The following is a 19369-nucleotide window of genomic DNA, read 5'->3' as shown; positions in this document are numbered from 1 at the left end:
GGGGTGTAAATTGCATGTAACTTTATGAATAGCGATCTGTCCAAAAAAAAAAACAGTCTATTAGGATTGTAGGAACAATTTCGAACCTGACTGTACATGAGGGCCCTGAATGCCACATAAAAAAAAAATTCCTATGGATGGATAAACAGACGGACAGACAGAAACTTATTGCAGATTAAAGGCCTTGCTTGTTTACATTTGATTGACTGATTGCTTTTCAGCTGGGATGTTCACAGAATGACAATCGCCTCTCACCTGCTGCAGGACACTCTCCAGCGGCTCGGCCTTACACAGTTCCTCCGCCGTGAGCCCGGTCTCCTCCTTACACTGGTCAGTAAGATCCACACTGTCCGGCTTGACTAGACGCCGCTGAAGCTTGCCCACCTGTTAACAATATCAGCTTTTTCAACGGGCCTCACATTGTAACTTAGCTGCGCAATCTCTGTGGCGAGCACTTAAAAACACACCTGGCTGTTGAGAACAGAGACGCAATGTTTCTGTTCTCCAGGCGCCCAAACATGTTGTCTAGTTAGGCAGCTCACTGGGTTTCGAGACAGAGCCAAAATGATGATGATAGGCGGTTTTTTTGTGAATGCAAAGCAGACACGGCAGGGTTACTGACCTACAGGCGATGACATGCACCAAACAAGGCACGCTTTCATCTCTCGTGGCTTTTAATATGCTTAATTTTAACCAACAAAACGTCTCGACATTTGAAGAAGCCCAATAAATCATAAAATAACTATTGAACCAATTATCAGCAGAAGCTGCACGTTTAAAATACATAACTGATCATCACATATGTAACTCTCTGAAAGCGCACCTTGTTGGTAAACGTCAGCTGTCAAGGTAGTTTCTCACACTAGAACAGTGTAACCATTACTCGGTGGGTAGTTTTTAAAGAAAGAAAGAGAGAGAGTGAGAAAGAGACCTTAGAACAGGGTCAAAAGGTCCGTACCTTCTTCTCATGTAGATCCACAATTTGCCACACCAAGAGAATTAATTCCCTTTCATCCGACCCCAGTTTACCCCCATTTGCACCAGCTGTTGCCCCAAAGAACACCACCAGAGTATCACTGTGCGAAGCCATCAGGGACCACAAGGGTACAAACTACAATTAAGAGCAAAGATCAAATAAAACAGTAACACGAGGGTTCACCTTTCTCCAAGAGAAGCAAACAAAAGAAAAGGAAACTCAATTGTAGTACACGAGGAAGGAGAGAAGATTATTCCAGGAGAAGGACACGAGAAAAAGTACGACAGGAGACTCTACCTGTTGCTGTACTTGTGTGTTCTCTATCCTGAGTTACTGGTTTGACTGGTAAAGAAGGCAGAAAAAAAAGTCCTGGTTCGTCTCACGCTAACCCCATAACAAGCCCTGAAGGCTATACTCGCTGTCTCTTTTTTTTCTTGGTTACCTGGCTTTGGTCGGCCTCCGTGTTTGGAGTCAATCTCTCAAGGGAGCTCGCTGATTGGCTGGTTTGTAAAGGTGAGGGCGGGGCTTAGTGCAACAGCACTTATGTAGCCCGCACTTATTGGTCTGTTCTGCTCTAGGAAGTGGAAGATAAGAAGAATTCACTCCTTTTTCACTGCTGTTGCTGCTCACCTTTTTGAACTCCCTCTTTGTCTATCTTTTTCTCTCTATTTTGAAACTATGCTAGTGTTCCTGTATTTTCTGGCATTGTTCAGAATAAATATCGTGCTGTGGTTTATTTAAATAAGATGAAATAAAGAGACGAGAATGGCCTGTTCTGCATATTGTTTTATGAAGAAAAAATATTTTTTATTTTCTAAGCACTCATTTCTCCTTCCTTTATGACCATTTCTGAGCAGCACACCCTAAGGGAGTTACTACAAGGCCCACCTAGAATGACACCACAATTTGAATGTATTAACTTAAATTGGAATATATTGTGCAAAAAAATTACACATCAATAACAATAAATTACTATAAATAACTATATACAAAAAAATATCAATAAAACAATACTAATTAAAACCAGCCTTGCTTTGTGGGGCCCTCTGGTGGCCTTGGGGCCCTAACCTTCTATGGCTGTTATAGCTAGAAACGGCCCTCCTTTCCTTGCACACATTTAAAAAAAATTTAAGATTTAAATATAAAAATGTCATAGATTACCATCTAAGTGAACTGTGTTCTCTTTAACAAAATATAATAGTATAAAAAAGAAGAGGGAAAGTGCAAGGCAGATCAACAGTGAGAGAAAGAGAGGAGAGAGAGAAAAAAAATTGCTCGCCGGTTCCTAGACACGCCGTCCAGGTATCCCCCGGTGGACTGTCGCGGCTGCTCATTTGTGCAGATGGCAGTGGCGAGGACTCCACAACAGCACATCCCTCCTCCTTCCCGGGTTTCGGAACCAATATAACAGGGAAGTTAAAATGGGAAAGGAGTAGGCGGGAACCGGATGAACCATCAAAGTAATATTTAATGAAAACTTAAACACACACACACGGCAACTGCATGTGGCTCTCTCTATCCCGAGCTGCCACATCCGGCTGCCTTTATCCCTCTCCTCGGCTGATTAGCCCGATTGGGGGTCTGGCATGCATAGCCACGGCCCGGCCCTGCCCTCCTCCTCTCCTTTATAGGGTGTTACTTGCAAGGGAATTATCATATTTGGGGTCCTTGGCATTGAAAATTGAAAAAAAAAAAATAATAATTACATAGGCTACTGTTTGTTATATGAAGATTTTTATGACTTTGCTGTTGTTATTAAAACAAGGCTATTAGTTGTACAGTACAAGAAATACAATTTTCAAAATTATTTTCATTTCTCTATTCCAGCAAGTGTCGTCGGATTTGAATCTTGTTCTCATGATGCAGTGCATATGTGTAACTAATTTAACAAGACAGAAACCGTTTCTCTTCAGACCTCTCATTTTTTCAATGCATTCCAACATTACATGAATGCTTTTTCCATGCCCACTGCCAACCTTAGCAGATGCCTGATCTCTCTCTCTCTGGTTTCTCCTTGAGCAATGGCCAGCTGATACTTTCAGTCATGAAAATTGTGTCATAAAAGAGAGAGACCACAGGTCTAGACATGTGCTCTTACTCACAGGCGCAGTGTACTGTTGCCTCTCACTCTTCTCTCTCTCTCTCTCTCTCTCTCTTTAGCATATGCTCAAAAACACACACCAAGGAGGAGGTGACAAATGAGTTGAGAAGTAACCCTCTTTTTCAAAATTATAATTTATTTTTGATTCAGTGAACATCAATCCATTGTACTTTTGTAATGTGACACATTTTTAGAGTGAAAGAGGACATTAGAGAAAAACTAATTGATTGTATTGTGACAAGTTGTCTCTGACTGGTGGTTGGAAGGGAAGGGTTGAAAAAAAATAGGGATTGGGGATGTCAACCAAAAAAAGGAAGTTGCTGCAAATGTGGAGTTATGTTTTGAAAAAAGATTATGAAGACAAATATTTTCAAATGAGTCAACACAATAAGACCAGAAGCAAGTATTAAGAAAGTGAATAGGGCCAAATTTGATAAAGAGCCAAAACAAATGTTTGATTTTCATGAGGAAAAAAAAATGACAGAACAGAACAACGCCTCAATGGAAAAGACAAAATCTTCCTCCAGACTGACCTCAGTTGCATTTAATGCCCACTTCCCCTTTTCACATGCTACAAGTTATAAACACGCACACATGTTGCAATATGAGGAAAAGGGAGATGTTGAAATTATTAAGCACTGCAAATTAAAGTGTGCAATAACGTGATTCTTTTGGCTTAAATCAGTTTTATGTAATACAAAGATTTTAAGTCAGCAAATTTTTTTCCTAAACAGACAATTAAAATATATCTCTACTGTAAAAGGGGGTTCATTGTAGAATATGTAGAGGCGATTTCATTATAAATAAATTTTCACCTAAAAAATTTACATAATAAAATGCCACTAATGCCATTCTTTTACACAAACAAACACAAAACACATATATTTCACCCATACATAATACAAATATACATTATCTATAGCCATTTCATTTTGAGGACAGTTCTGGAATACAAAATAATATTTAAAGCATTATGCACAATTTTGGTAGACAGCAGTTAACAGTGGTTATTTTTCTTGATTGTTATATAGTTTCTGTGTATATAGGTTCTTACAGAGTCAGGCTGAGGTATTGATGAATGATTCCATAACTGCATCTACAGGCAATTTTGACTCTGTTAGACAATGTGAGGTGCTGGTGTGTGAACTATGTCTTTTAGACACAAACGATAACTCTTTATTCCCTTCGCCTGTGGCTGCACTGGATAGATGCTGGAACAGCCTTTGTATTCCAGTTTCTCTTAGCGAGCTGCGGAAGGAACGTGCGGCAAACACATAAAGCAGTGGATTTACTGAGCTACTAATGAACACTAGGGCTCCTGCTATAATGCTCATTGTGGTACAAGCATCCTCCAAGTTTTTTGCCACTTCAGTGTGTGAGGACTTGAGAGTGAGTGCGATGAGGGAAAGAAAGTTCCCCACATGATGTGGGATCCAGAAGACTCCAAACATCACCACCACGCTGCAAATGAGAACTGTCGATTTTCGCTTGGACTTGAAGTTCATCTGTGCTATTCTACTGAAGAGGCAGCCATAACAGACTAACAGAGTGGAAAAAGGGATGACAAAGCCTATAAGACTTTCTAAAATCAGCAGCACAGCCTCCTGTGTATCAGAATCATAATGTCTGAACGTACACTGAACTTGATCGCCGCCCAAAGTCTGAGTCTCAATAACAGGAATACTCAGGAGAAATGAAGCCACCCACACCACTAATAATATCTTATTCAGTGCTTGTTTTCTCCTCCATCCAGCTGAAGCAAAGGGGTACCTGACAGCCAGGAAGCGCTCCACACTCATGATGGTAATGAGGAAAACACTGCTGTACATACAAGCATTGATGATGTAAGTCATGGCTTTGCAGGCAGCCTCTCCGAACACCCAGGAATGAGCCAGCGAGTAGATCCAAAGAGGCAGAGTGATCAGCACTAGGAGATCTGCAACTGCTAGGTGGAGGATGAGCAGCACCGTGTATGATCGTTGCTTCACATGCTTCAAGATGGTCCACACTACCAGCAGGTTCCCAGGTGTGCCCACCAAGAAGCACACACCCAGAATCACGCAGGCCCCCACCGAGCCTCCCTCAGTCTCCTCACCTTGCTGAAGGTAACCCGTGCTGTTCATGTTTCCCCTCTCTGGTCCACTTCAGTCCGCTATTATTTCCACACTTCTAGCCACTGAGTTAGAAAACTTGTCTGCCTCTGCAAAAACGAACTTCCCTTTTGTAAAAGCTGAGAAAAACAGAACCTGGAGGCTAAAACACAAAGAAAAACATCTGAAATGATTGTTTGTTTCCATGGGAAGTGCAATAATAATACACAGTATCCTTCAGCACATCTCCATGGAAAGTGGCTGCACTGGATACAAAAACATTGTTCAAGGCGTCTTGCTCTAGATCAAGAAATAGTTCTCATGTCTGCTATTGCATGTGTATTAAATTTAAATCAGTTTGTTTTTTCAAATACATTGAAATGAAAAGTAAGACAAAAGCCAATTTCATTGATTCCATTCGATTCCTTTCAGCTAAATCAGAGCCTTTTGCATTTCAAAAAGTTGATTTTAATAGTATGTGTTTAAAAAGATTTTAAACATTCGATCATACAAAGTGTCTTCAAGTGTTAAAAAATTGCACTGTGTCATCTCAAGCTAAATTAAAAATTGTATATATATCGTATGTTGGGATATAGCTATGTTTTTTAAAAAATGAACAGGGTTGACTGTTTTATATTTAGCCATAACTAGATTCATGCTTAAGGTTGTGACACTACAATGTATTTATTATTGGTAACTGATATTGGTATTATATTTATGCTGAATAGAAAAATAATAGAATTGTTCAATGGGGGCCTAAAGACAAACCATTTTAAAGACAATTCATTTAAAGGCATGATTTTCATGATTAAGACATTTAAGACAACAAAGGACATTACAGCATAATTTCCGTAAAGCCTCATTGAAACGATGTGTATTCTGAAAAGAGCTATACAAATAAAAATGACTTTGTTAGAAAGATAATTTATATTTTTACAATTATTAACTAAATTATTCACAATTATTCTTAAATTGTCATTCCTGTTACCATGATTATGTACAGAAAACTGATGACAATTTCTTCTGTTTTCTGTACAAAATCATGGTAGCAGGGTTGACAATTTATGATTGTCCCCAACTGACAAACCAAACAAAATATAATATAAATTGATCAATTAATAAAAAAGAGAAGACACTTGCATGTAGAATTCACATCCTGAGAGAATAATGATTATTTAAATGATTACTATTTATGCAATTTTACATTATTTTAAAAAGGGTTATGGGAGTTGCGTGGCACCATGCGAGGGTCGGACATGTGAACAACGAACTCTGCACACTTTCCTAGTTTTTAATTCTTTTTGTGCCTTAAACCGGTGAGATTCGATACACCCTGCTACATAACTGTTCTAAGAAGTCAACATGTCAAAGAATTCAAAATCCTCAGGCTCTGGAGATATTAAAAGGCACTTACGTGTTCAAGCTGATACCCCAGACAGGCCACAGACCAGGGACTCGGTTTGGACGGCGCGGCAGGAGAAATTCAACGCTAGCTGTCCAGCATGTCTGTGATGCCGTTTATTGATGGACTACACTCATATAATGGAATACATAGACTATCAATTGCCAACAAAAGCCTTCATCAGCCAATAAATAAGGACAATTACATCTATGTGAACTTCTGCAGTTAATCCAGGACGGACTTCAAAGACATTAGTCATTAACCTTATTAGTTCATTCAAAATCTATTTTTAAACACTGACCCTTAACACTTAGTTAGTTTAATAATTTTAAACCATGACTTTAACTAAGTCATATTTACATTATATTCATGATGTTAGGGAACTGGCCCCCACAGTGAGTCTGGTGTCTCCCAAGGTATTTTTCTCCTTTAATCAACATCTTATGGAGTTTTGTGTTCTTTGCCACAGTCGCCTTCGGCTTGCTCACTGGGGTTATAAATACATTTACATTTACATTTATGCATTTGGCAGATGCTTTTATCCAAAACGACTTACAGTGCACTTATTACAGGGCCAATTCCCCCAGAGCAACCTGGAGTTAAGTGCCTTGCTCAAGGACACAATGGTGGTGGCTGTGGGGATCGAACCAGCGACCTTCTGATTATCAGTTTACCAGTTATGTGCTTTAGACCACTACACCACCACCACTCATTATTATTATTTAATTACTTATTTTTAAACACAATTCAAAATCATACTTTATCTAATTACACAATGATGACTCATCAACATTATAGACATTACAGTTTTATCATCTGTTAATGCCTGATCTTCTGTAAAGCTGCTTTGAAACGATGTGTGTTGTGAAAGGTGCTATACAAATAAAATTAACTTGACTTGACTTGATGCTGACGGAAGTCGTAGCGGACCTTGAGATTTTGCTGTAATATATCGATCGATTACGGCAATGGAGGTGAAATTCAGGGCTTCAGACTATTAAAATTTTTTTTTATTTAGTACTGCTCTCTAGAATCTACATTGCAGATATTTAAAAAAGGTAAAGTATGCATATAGTAGTGCGTTGTCTTCTTGAGCATCAATGAATGTAATAGTTGTGAACAAGTCCCTCTATTGCCCTAAGTATCAAAACCTTGATTTTATATATACACAGATCAGTCACAACATTAAAACCACCTGCTTAATATTGTGTAGGTCCCCCTCATGCCGCTTTAACAGCGCCAACCCGCATTACATTCTGAGATGCTATTCTTCTCACCACAATTTTATGGAGCTGTTATCTGAGTTACTGTAGAATTTGTCAGTTCGAACCATAAATAAAATAAATTCTAGAGATGTTGTGTGTAAAATCCCAGGAGATCAACCGTTACAGAAATAAACCAGCCCATCTGGAATCAACAATCATCTGAGATCAAATTTCTGATGGTTGATGTGAACATTAACTGAATCTCCTGACCCAGTTGCCTGTGACAAAGATGCCTCCATTCCAGATGCACTGAATGACTTCTACGCTCGGATTGAGGTGCAGAACAATGTGGTGGCGAGGAAGTCCACCCCTCCTCCCAACGACCAGGTGCTATATCTTACCACAGCTGATGTGAGGAAAACTCTACGTAGAGTCAACCCACGGAAGGCTGCTGGACCAGACAACATTCCTGGCAGAGTGCCCAGAGGATGTGCAGACCAGCTGGCAGATGTTCTTACCGACATCTTCAACATCTCTCTGAGCAGCGCCGTCGTTCCAACGTGCTTCAAAGCCACCACCATCGTCCCCATGCCGAAGAAGTCTTCAGTGTCCTGCCTCAATGACTACTGTCCCGTCACTGCTTCGAGAGGCTCATCATGAGGCACATCAAGACCCAGCTGCCACCCTCACTAGACCCACTGAAGTTTGCGTATCATCCCAATAGACAACGCCATCGCCACCACCCTCCTTCTGGCCCTCACCCACCTGAATAAAAAGGACTCATATGTTCGAATGCTGTTCATAGACTTCAGCTCAGCATTCAACACAATAATTCCTTAGCACCTGATTGGAAAGCTGAACCTGCTGGGCCTGGACACCTCCCTCTGCAACTGGATCCTGGACGTCCTGACTGGGAGACCTCAGTCAGTTCGGATGGGGAACAGCATCTCCACCGCCACCACACTGAGCACTGGGGCCCCCCAGGGATGTGTGCTCAGTCCACTGCTGTTCACTCTGCTGACGCTCAACCGTGCAGCAATGCACAGCTCGAACCACATCATTAAGTTTGCCGATGTCATGACCGTGGTTGGTCTCATCAGCAAGAACGACAAGTCATTACAGAGAGGAGGTGCAGCGGCTAACGGACTGGTGTAGAGCCAACAACCTGTCACTGAATGTGGACAAAACAAAAGAGATGGTTGTTGACTTTAGGAGAGCACAGAGTGACCGCTCTCCGCTGAACATCGAAGGCTCCTCTGTGGAGATCGTCAAGAGCACCAAATTCCATGGTATTCACCTGGCGAAGAACCTTACCTGATCTGTCAACACCAGCTCCATTACCAAGAAAGCCCAGCACCGTCTCTACTTTTTTCTAAGTCTGAGAAAAGCACATCTCCCTCCCCCCATCCTCACCACATTCTATAGAGGGACTATTGAGAGCTTTCTGAGCAACTGTATCACTGCCTGGTTTGGGACTTACACCATTTTTTGGACCGCAAAGCCCTGCAGAGGTCTCTCTTCCCTCCATCAAAGACATTTAAAAAAAACACTGTATCCGCAAAGCAACCAGCATTGTGGATGACCCCACACACCCCTCACACATACTATTCACCCTTCTGCCGTCTGGCAAGAGGTACCGAAGCATTCAGGCCCTCACTGCTAGACTCAATACTCAGAGACTGGACTGATACACACACTTGTACACCATCCAACTTTTTCACATGTCCAGAGTTGCACTTAATTATTGTCACTTTATACCTGGCTGCTACCTTAATAACTGCTATGTCCATAGAACACTTTTTCATAGTATGTTATGTTTACATTTAGCATTTTAGAAAGTGTCATCTTTTTGCACTACTCAGATTAGAAATGTATACTGGTCGGCACTGCACTGTCTCTTACTGTGCCTATTGTCTTGTTTCCTTTTTAGTAATTATTGTACTGCCCAGTAATGTTTGCACACGTTTGCATGTGCACTTTATGTAGGAATGTGTAGGTCTTATTCAGTCTGTGTAGTCTCATGTGGTTCTGTGTTTGTCCTATGTTGTTTTATGTAGCAACTTGGTCCTGGAGGAATGTTGTCTCGTCACGCTGTGTACTGTACTAACTGTATATGGTTGATTGACAATAAAAAACACTTGACTTGACTTGACACTTGACTTGACTTAGTCTTTCTTTACTGTTGGCCCCATACACAGAGACTACAAGAGTGCAAATTGAAAGAAATCCAAGATTGAGTTTATTGTGCTACTCCAGTCCCAATCAATAATTACCAGAAGGAAAAAAAGTGTTACACAATACAGGACTTTTAATTATCAAGAAACCCCAAATACACATGGGACTCTTATTTTGAAATCTCCACTCCCAGTTGTGAGCTCACTGACGGCTGATTTGCAGAGAAAGTTAATCTGATTCAAAATGCTAACCTGAGCTCCTGATTTAAAACCCTCAATTATTTTCGAGTGATTCATGATCGGGTTCAAAAGAGTAATTTGTTCACCACTCCCTCGCGCTGGGTTTGTTGTTATGTGTGGTGCAGCGGGCTCGTCAGACACAGAACCAGTGAAAAGTGGCGCGAGGCACACTGACGTTCTAAAGATGTATTCTGTAACTCACAAGATATCTGACGAATACGCATATGAACGCACACAACCCGACTGTTGCCAATGGCGACTAGACTCTTAATTGCTGTCACAATCAATAATTTTTCGTTGCATGTGCGCATTATTTATTTAATTTATTTATTTATTTTTATGGTGGTTCAGCTAGCGCAGGGGTCGGGAACATTTTTTCACTTAGGAGCTAATTTTTTATTTTTTATTTATGGTTGATACATTTTTTCGAAAGAGCCATAGCAAAAACGAATAATTTTATATATATATATATATATATATATATATATATATATATATATATATATATATATATATAAAAGTTTTCAACCAAATATAATGTCTTTTATGCCCATAGACTGCTCACAAAAACAAACAAATATGCAACAATTAAAATTAACATGTTGCAATATAGAATTGAGTACACATGTCTGTGCGGGTCTCCATGAAATTACTTCATTTTACATAAAAAAGTGAACTTCCCTATACGGCTGGTTGATATGTAAGAAATATTTTAAAGATAACCGGCCTAAAAAATAGGCTATCACGATATCTGATTATATCCTCAACACCCCTGGTGAGGGTTGGTGATTTTTTTTACTTTATTGATTTTGCTTTAAAAATGTAATGAAATTATTGAAACATGAAAAACATAACAAAAGACATTTCTAAATTCAAATTGCACTTTAAATGAAAAAAAAAAAAAAAAAACTTATATAACCACCTTCCCAAATCCAAACATTTACTGTCTCCAATGGCACTATTTGCCATCACACAAGCCTCCATCATGACACAAGGTGGAAAATTACTAATAGACTACACATTAAGAACTAAAGACAAGTATAAATGTAAAGATAATTATAATAATCATTATAATAAATAATCCTAATAAATTCACTTGTGTTTCCAAAATAATGCTGCCAAATGTGTGTTATTATTGGTTTTGGTTTTGGTTTTTACAGTTTATGCTGCCTAAAGAAAAGAAAACATAACTCAATTTTAGGTTCAATGTGTCATATTAAGTTATGATTTAATCACATTCGTCTTTGTTTCTTTAATACAAAGATGTATATTACTGAACCTGATGAGTTGCGTTCACAATGTGTAAGAGCGAACTGCTCTGTTGAAATACAGCAAACAAAACTTCGAACACCTCACAAGATGATCGGAGATCATTTGCTGCATTCTCATAGACAACATTATTCTTGCAAAGAGTTTTCAGACGAATGAAAGAGAGAAAAAGAGTGATGATTCTTTACATGCGCGTGTTCCACAAGGCAGCGTCACCACCGCCTCTGAACAAACAGCGAAACAAGGCCTTGTTCAGAATGCCACTAAATATCCGATTTTTTGCATATCTAGATTGTATCCAAATGAGATTTTGATAGTCTGGACTACAAAAAAACACATGAAATCCAAAGATTTTTCCAAAGATTTTTCCAAATCTGATTCAAACCACATCGGGAGGTGGTTTCAAATGCGATAGAATTGTATTTTTGAAAATCTTTTGGCACACATTCTATTTTTTCTAATATGTCAAAATGGCAAATGGTAATATGAGTGGATTGTCTCCCCCCACGTGGAATGTGAATGGGTTGGGACACCCATAAAAATAAGAAAAGTTATTTATCTTAAACGTAAGAAAAATTATATAGTGTTAATTATAAGAAATGCGTCTTTTCCTCAGGATGCTGAAAATTTTGGGAAGATATGGGTTGGACATATTTTCTACAGTGCTGGCTCAAGTAAGAGCAGGGGAGTCATTACACTGATAAGGAAGCATTAACAATTCAAATGTCTTAAACAGATTAAAGATAAATTAGGAAGAGTCATTATTGTTTTAGCAGAAATTCAGGGGCAAAGGCTGATTTTGGCTAAGATTTACGGACCTAACACTGATGATCAGGGCTTTTTTTATAGATCCTGAAGGGATGTTGCAAGCTGTTGGCACCCCTCATGATATAATATTGGGAGGAGACTTTAATCTATTGATGGATTCAGTCCTTGATCACAGTGAAGCAAAAGTGTGTAAGCCCCCTAGAGCAACATTGACACCTCACAGGATGTAAAAATCATGGTCTTACAGATATTTGGAGACATTTGAACCCATCTGGTAGGGACTTATCATCAGTCCATAAGATTTATTCTAGAATAGATTTTTTTTTAAATATTTAAATCCCTCATTTCATCTGTTGTTGATTGCTCAACTGGAAACATCTTAGTCTCAGATCACGCCCTGGTGAGATTAGAGGTGTTGCCACATACGGAGAAAAATTAATCATATAGTTGCCGCTTTAATGTATCGCTTTTGCAAAATCCTGATTTCCAACAAATGTTAAAGGCAGAAATTAGTGTTTATATGGAGACCAACTGGTCCTCAGTATCCTCTGTGGGCGTGGCTTGGGAGGAACTTAAAGCGGTTCTTAGGGGTCAATCATACAGTATGCCTCTTTCACCAAAAAATCCAAAGCACGAGAACTCGTGGAGTTGGAAGGGAATATTAAAAATGCAGAGGCAGAGCTGAAGTGCCAAATGTCATCTGATGGCCTCAGAGAATTGACCCGATTGAAAAACAGATATTATACTATTTTGTCATGGAAGGTAGAGTTTTGGCTATTCAGAGCAAGACAGTCATACTTTGAGTTGGGGGAAAAACAGGGAAGCTTTTGACTAGATATATAAAGCAGAGAGAGTCTTTTTTTACCATTCCCTCAGTAAAATCTGCTGGTGCTAAGATATTTACCTCTGCCATTGCTATTAATATTAATTAATGCTTTTAAAGAATTCCATCTGGATCTCAATAGTTCTATGTCTTAGTCTACTGATGAGGATATTAGACATTTTGTGGAGCCATTAGAACTCCTTAGACTGACGATGGAGCAAAAAAATTATCTTGATTCTGAGATAACCTGGGAGGAGCTTAGCAAAGTAATTAAGGCCTTGCCTACAGGCAAGGCTCCGGGGCCAGATGGCTTTGCCACTGAGTTTTTTTATCTTATGCTACAGAACTGGCTCCACTTTTGCTTGAAATTTATACAGAATCATTCTAGAATGGAAAGCTTCCACCAACCATGACACAAGTCCGGATCGGTGTGATTATTTTACTCTGGATAGGGGCACCCGGCAGGGTTGCCCTCTTTCCCCATTATTGCTCTGTCTTGCCATGGAACCATTAGCAGCTGCAATATGAAGTGAAGATGATTTTCCAGGGGTGGTGGCGGGAGGTGTGGCGCATAAGCTTTTGCTTTATGCAGATGATATTTAGTTTTTTGTGTCCGACCCCATTAGATCTATGCCTTACCTCTACAGAATTATTAATTCCTTTTCTAAGTTCTCAGGATACAGAGTCAATTTGTCTGAATCCGTAGATTTGGATCTGACTGCGTACTGTCAGCGTACCAGTAACGGCTTTGCAGCCGGACGACTTCAAGTGGCCAAAACAGGGCATTAAGTATTTGGGTATTTTATTCTCAGCAAATTTGTCTGACTTAGTTGTAGTTAATTTTGACCCCTTAATTAATAGGTTTTCGAGCGATGTGGGCAGGTGGGCTTCATTACATTTATCAATGATTGGGAAGTTTAATGTTATTTAAATTAATTGTATTCCAAAATTACAATCTCTCCCTGTAGATGTCCCCCTCTCTTATTTCAAGCAATATGATAGTATAGAAAAGTCCTTCATTAGAAATGGTAAACATCCCAGATTACATAGGCCGATTGAAAATGGTGGGCCAGGCCTACACATGTTTTTGTTTTATTATTATGTATTCTGTCTCAGACATTTGGCTCATTAGTCGCTTCCACCAGAGAGAGCCCCTCCCTTGTTTTGTATTGAACAGGAAGTTCTTGCCCCTGTTTCACCATTGCAAAGCCTTTCTATCAAACTAACTGTAGAAGTTAAATTACACCCCGTTATCTTGCATTGGGACTCAGTGTGAACAAAAGTGTCCAGAATGTTTAATTTATTTAAATGTTTCCTTGAGCATATGGCTGAACCCCAAATTATGTAATCATAAGTCCCCTTTCTGCTGGTCAGAGTGGATTGTGATGGGGTTACTAAACTTGGTGACCTACATGAGAGTGGAGTTTTGAGATCTTTTGAAAATTTGGTTCAACACTTTGAGATTCCATATATTAGTTCTATAGGTATTTACAGGTATTGGTATTGGGACAGGACAAATTGAATCCTCATTAAGAAAGATGATGAAAAAAAAACACTTAAAAATAAAATAAAGTTACTGGATTTTTTGATGATTTTTGCTATAATAATACGTAGGAAAAGTTGGCATTAGTTATTTATTGCTGAAATCATTGTTTACACATAAGTTAATGGGGGGCACAAAATGCATCGATTTTATGGAATGACTCATTTAAAAATGGTGTAATGGATGTCATGTTCCAGGAAATGATCTGACTGCTAAGTCACTGAGCTCAGTCAAGTTACCTACATGTGCATTTTTGACCAATTTCTTAAAGCACAGAACAAGAAAAATGTACATTTCCCCATACAAGATTAGCCTACATTTTTTCTAAATACATAAAGCGTATGACTTCGCTTGTATTTGTCCATACCTTTGTATTAAGAGGGCAACAAAACCAATATTGGACCTTCAGACAATTTTTGGAAAAATATTTAAGCATTGCACTACAAATATTCTAGATTTTTATAGAAATGTAAGAAAAATCACATCTTTGTAGTAGGGAAATATGAGATTAAAATAACAACAACAACAAAAAAGCACCATAACAAATAAACCATAAACATTATCTAAACCTCTAAAGAGTTTAAAGAATATTCTGGATTCAGTAAGAGTTCAGCTCAATCAACAGGATTTGTGGAATAATGTTGATTACCAAAAATATTATTATGAATCGTCTGTGATTTTCATTTTAAAAAATGGAAGTGAATGGGGGTATTTTTTAGGTTTAAAGACAGAAATGTGAAGCTTGTAATTTTATAAAGCACATACATTCATTCATTCTTCTATTAAAATGTGTGTATTATTTGAGCTGAAAAGTTGTTTAAATCGTAATTATTATCGTAATCATTTTAGGGCTTTTTGACAATACATCGTCATGGCAACAAGTTGTAAAATTGGCTATAATTTGTACATAGAAAAGGTTAGTAAGGGATTTTATCACACTAAAATCATATTAACACACATATTGTTTATGTCTTGTGGCTAGATTTTTGAAACAGTGAGTATTTTAATGTTTACGGATTGGCCCCATTCACTTCCATTGTAAGTTCCTCAATGGAACCTCGATTTTTGCATTATTTGAAGAAGAGGGGCAAGTCAAAATAATTATTTGTGGTAATAAACATCATGCAACAAATGCTGCAATTGAGCTTAACTTCTATTGAACCTGTAATATCCCTTTAACAACAACTCAGATATCTGTAAGCTCTATAGGTTCACCAACATTAAGATCTTCCAGGATCTTGCCATGCAGCTGTCCAGAATCCTGTAAGAACCCTTCTTTTGTTTGGGTTGTTTGTGATGTTAAGTCTTGAAAGAGCTTCACTATCCCTGACTTCCTTAGATTTCCATGGAAGTTTCTGGAAGCAAACACATACAGCACAGGGTTCACTGAGCTACTTATAAAAGTCAGAGCTCCAGAAAGGAAGACAGCGCTCTCTGTGATATGGGACAGTTCATCTGATTGTCCAACTAAAAGATGCACTATACTTAAGACATTAAGGATGTGGTGGGGTAGCCAACACAAAATGAAGGCCATTACCACTCCCCCAATCAGGAAGACAGATTTCTGCTTTCTCTTGAAACGCAACTTTTGAAGCCTTGATGCAACTTGGCAGTAGCAGATTGCGAGTGTGACAAAAGGAATGATGAAGCCTAGCAGAGTCTCCAAAAACATACAGAAGACTTCAAATGGCACAGAGTTGTACTCCCGGTACACACAGTGTTGTACTCCATCATCATCATCATCTACATACTGGGTCAGGATAACTGGAATTCCTAAAATAAATGATAGGATCCAAGTCACGACCAGTATTCTGAACATGGATGTCCTATTTTGCCAATACAGCATCTTTAAGGGGTACGTGACAGCCAGGAAGCGCTCCACACTCATGATGGTAATGAGGAAAACACTGCTGTACATACAAGCATTGATGATGTAAGTCATGGCTTTGCAGGCAGCCTCTCCGAACACCCAGGAATGAGCCAGCGAGTAGATCCAAAGAGGCAGAGTGATCAGCACTAGGAGATCTGCGACTGCCAGGTGGAGGATGAGCAGCACTATGTGTGAACGCTGATTCACATGCTTCAAGATTGTCCACACCACCAGCAGGTTTCCAGGTGTGCCCACAAAGAAGGATACACTCAGGATCACACAGGCTAAGGTGTTCCCTGCAGTTGACCAGTCCTCCGATGCTGTATCATTGCCACTATAAAGGGAGAAGTTGTTCATATTCTTCTCTGGTTTCAATGAAAAAGAGTATTGACTGAAACTGTCTCTTTAAGTTCTGTACAATTTAGCTTACAAAGCAAATTGGCCGCCCACTGTTCATTATGACAGGAAAAAGGAAGTTATACTCTTAAGTTACTCAAACAAATCATAAGCCTATTACAGGTTTTCAATAGTAGATTCAGTAGTTCAAATGTATTATAAACCTTGAATAGAGTTAAAGGTAAACAGATTTCACTAGCTGTCCATAGTGAAGGGCTCGAGCTCAAGCCTTTACTTTTTCGAGTTTAGTCATAAATAGACAGAAGGTGGAGGAGGGATGCCAGAATAATTCCTGCATCAGTGAGGTTGCATTGTGATTGGTTGGATTAAATGAACATGCTCCTCCCAAACTTTGTTTATAAAACTCCATATTGGATTAATATAGAATTTTTGTGTTGCACAAATAGATCAACAGTGTTGAAGTTTTAGTTATTTGATATGGTCTATGAATAATAATAATAATTTAAAGGCTATACACACACACACACACATATATGTGTATACATTATATATATACAATATATATACACATCGTATTGTGTATAGCCTGCTTATTCATATTATATACACATTGTTGGGTGTATCAAATTACAATGAAGAATATAGATAATATGTATCCTTTTCTGTGACAGTGGAAGGGTTTGCGATATTCCATCCATCCATCCATCCATCTTCAACCGCTTATCCGAAGTCGGGTCGCGGGGGCAGCTGCTCCAGCAGGGGGCCCCAAACTTCCCTATCCCGAGCCACATTAACCAACTCTGACTGGGGGACCCCGAGGCGTTCCCAGGCCAGTGTGGAGATGTAATCTCTCCACCTAGTCCTGGGTCTTCCCGAGGCCTCCTCCCAGCTGGACGTGCCTGAAACACCTCCCTAGGGAGGCGGCCAGGGGGCATCCTTACCAGATGCCCAAACCACCTCAACTGACTCCTTTCAACGCAATGGAGCAGCGGCTCTACTCCGAGCTCCTCACGGATGACTGAGCTCCTCACCCTATCTCTAAGGGAGAAGCCCGCCACCATTCTGAGGAAGCCCATTTCGGCCGCTTGTACTCGCGACCTAGTTCTTTCGGTCATGACCCAACCTTCATGACCATAGGTGAGGGTAGGAACAAAAATTGACCGGTAGATCGAGAGCTTTGCCTTTCGGCTCAGCTCTCTTTTCGTGACAACGGTGCGATAGAGCGAGTGCAATACCGCCCCCGCTGCCCCGATTCTCCGGCCAACCTCCCGCTCCATTGTCCCCTCACTCGTGAACAAGACCCCGAGGTACTTGAACTCCTTCACTTGGGGCAAAACCTCATTCCCTACCTGGAGTACGCACTCCATCGGTTTCCTGCTGAGAACCATGGCTTCAGATGTTTCCTGCTGAGAACCATGGCCTCAGTGTGCGATATTAATTGAGGAAATATAGACATTTTGAATTTGAGCAGAAAAACACAAACTTTTCCAGGAAAAGTGATTTAGAAAGTAAATTAAAAGTAAAATAACTAGTAATGGGGTTACTTTTTAGATGGAGTAATTGATTACATATTTAGAGAAGTAAATAGTCATTTGTAGTGGATTACTTATTTTGAGTAACTTACCCAACACTGATTACATACAGTGTACACCGATGAGCTAAATCATTATGACCATTCACAGGTGAAGCAAATAACATTGATCATCTCCTAACAAGGTCACATGTCAAGGTCTGGGTAGATTAAATGGTAAGCGAACAATCAGTTCTTGTTGTAAACCTGTTGAATGCAGGAGAAATAAGCAGGAGTAAAGACTTGAGCGAGATTTACAATTTGGCTCTTGTCATGGCCAGATGACTGGGTCAGAGCATATCTGAAATGGCAAGGCTTGTGGGGGGTTCTGCCTCAGAAGATGAGACTCACAGCACCTCATGGAGGCTCATGCTACTCTCTGCGATCCACGCACAACTTACCATGTGCCCCATTGAGAGCGAAAACCACTAATAGCAACCACGAGGAGGTTACCCCATGTGACCCTCCCTTGCAACAAGGCCAATTTGGCTACTGAGGAGACCTGGCTGGTGTCACTCAGCACACCCTGGATTCAAACTCATGACTCCGCAGGAGTGGTAGTCAGCGTCAATACTCATTGAGCTAACCAGGCCCCGGGGAAAACCTTTTTTACGTGCACATCAAGAAAGATCTCCAGATGAATTAGAGGACAACCCTCAACTTAAGGAGGGCTCGCATATGCAAAAACATACATGATATACCCAGCCCAGTGTTTTCATGTGAATGGGATAGTAGTGCCATCTCCTGGTGTAACTTCATACAAATCAATACAAAGTAACTAATTTCACAACTACTGAAGATCTTGACTGTATGTGCACATCATGTTCTTTGGCCGACAGTTTTAGTTCTCTCTTTGTCTTTCTCTTTGGCTGCTGTTTGTGTTTGATTACATGGAGGACGAGAAGGTTCTGTATTGCTTTATTTCTCTAGGGATCATCATGCTTCACTTGTATTTTTCCTAATATATTCATGTTGTAGTTG

At 39.7% G+C, this 19369-nt stretch overlaps 3 protein-coding genes across 4 annotated transcripts in view; all 3 read right to left on the bottom strand.

Annotated features, from left to right (window-relative positions):
• The window catches only part of esrp2 (epithelial splicing regulatory protein 2), a 32628-nt gene extending 31220 nt beyond the window's left edge, over window positions 1-1408 (bottom strand). The window contains exons 1-3 of one of the 2 annotated variants that reach the window (XM_052148116.1): window positions 1274-1408; window positions 959-1111; window positions 256-384 (exon numbers count right to left, since the gene is read on the bottom strand). In XM_052148116.1, coding sequence (XP_052004076.1) covers window positions 256-384; window positions 959-1090 — 261 coding nt within the window. In that variant the 5' untranslated portion in view covers window positions 1091-1111; window positions 1274-1408. The other variant, XR_007972448.1, reaches the window with a different exon arrangement.
• Window positions 1409-3226: 1818 nt separating this feature from the next.
• si:dkey-148a17.6 (uncharacterized protein LOC108190685 homolog) lies at window positions 3227-5285 on the bottom strand. The gene has a single exon (XM_052152179.1). It carries the CDS (start codon window positions 5198-5200, stop codon window positions 4136-4138), a length of 1065 nt encoding a protein of 354 aa, XP_052008139.1. The 5' UTR covers window positions 5201-5285; the 3' UTR covers window positions 3227-4135.
• Window positions 5286-14677: 9392 nt separating this feature from the next.
• On the bottom strand, window positions 14678-16819 carry si:dkey-148a17.5 (uncharacterized protein LOC100535037 homolog). The gene has a single exon (XM_052151516.1). It carries the CDS (start codon window positions 16816-16818, stop codon window positions 15778-15780), a length of 1041 nt encoding a protein of 346 aa, XP_052007476.1. The 5' UTR covers window position 16819; the 3' UTR covers window positions 14678-15777.
• Window positions 16820-19369: the final 2550 nt, after the last annotated feature.

This window comes from Xyrauchen texanus, chromosome 2, assembly GCF_025860055.1.
Source record: "Xyrauchen texanus isolate HMW12.3.18 chromosome 2, RBS_HiC_50CHRs, whole genome shotgun sequence".
In the NCBI taxonomy this organism is placed as follows: Eukaryota; Metazoa; Chordata; class Actinopteri; order Cypriniformes; family Catostomidae; genus Xyrauchen; species Xyrauchen texanus.
Note: the sequence above shows the minus strand (reverse complement) of the source record. Positions and strands in the feature narration are given on the sequence as shown.

What these genes read in the sequence shown, in the direction of transcription:
- si:dkey-148a17.5 (XM_052151516.1), bottom strand. Translation starts at nt 16,818, where the DNA reads ATGAACAACTTCTCCCTTTATAGTGGCAATGATACAGCATCGGAGGAC.
- si:dkey-148a17.6 (XM_052152179.1), bottom strand. Translation starts at nt 5,200, where the DNA reads ATGAACAGCACGGGTTACCTTCAGCAAGGTGAGGAGACTGAGGGAGGC.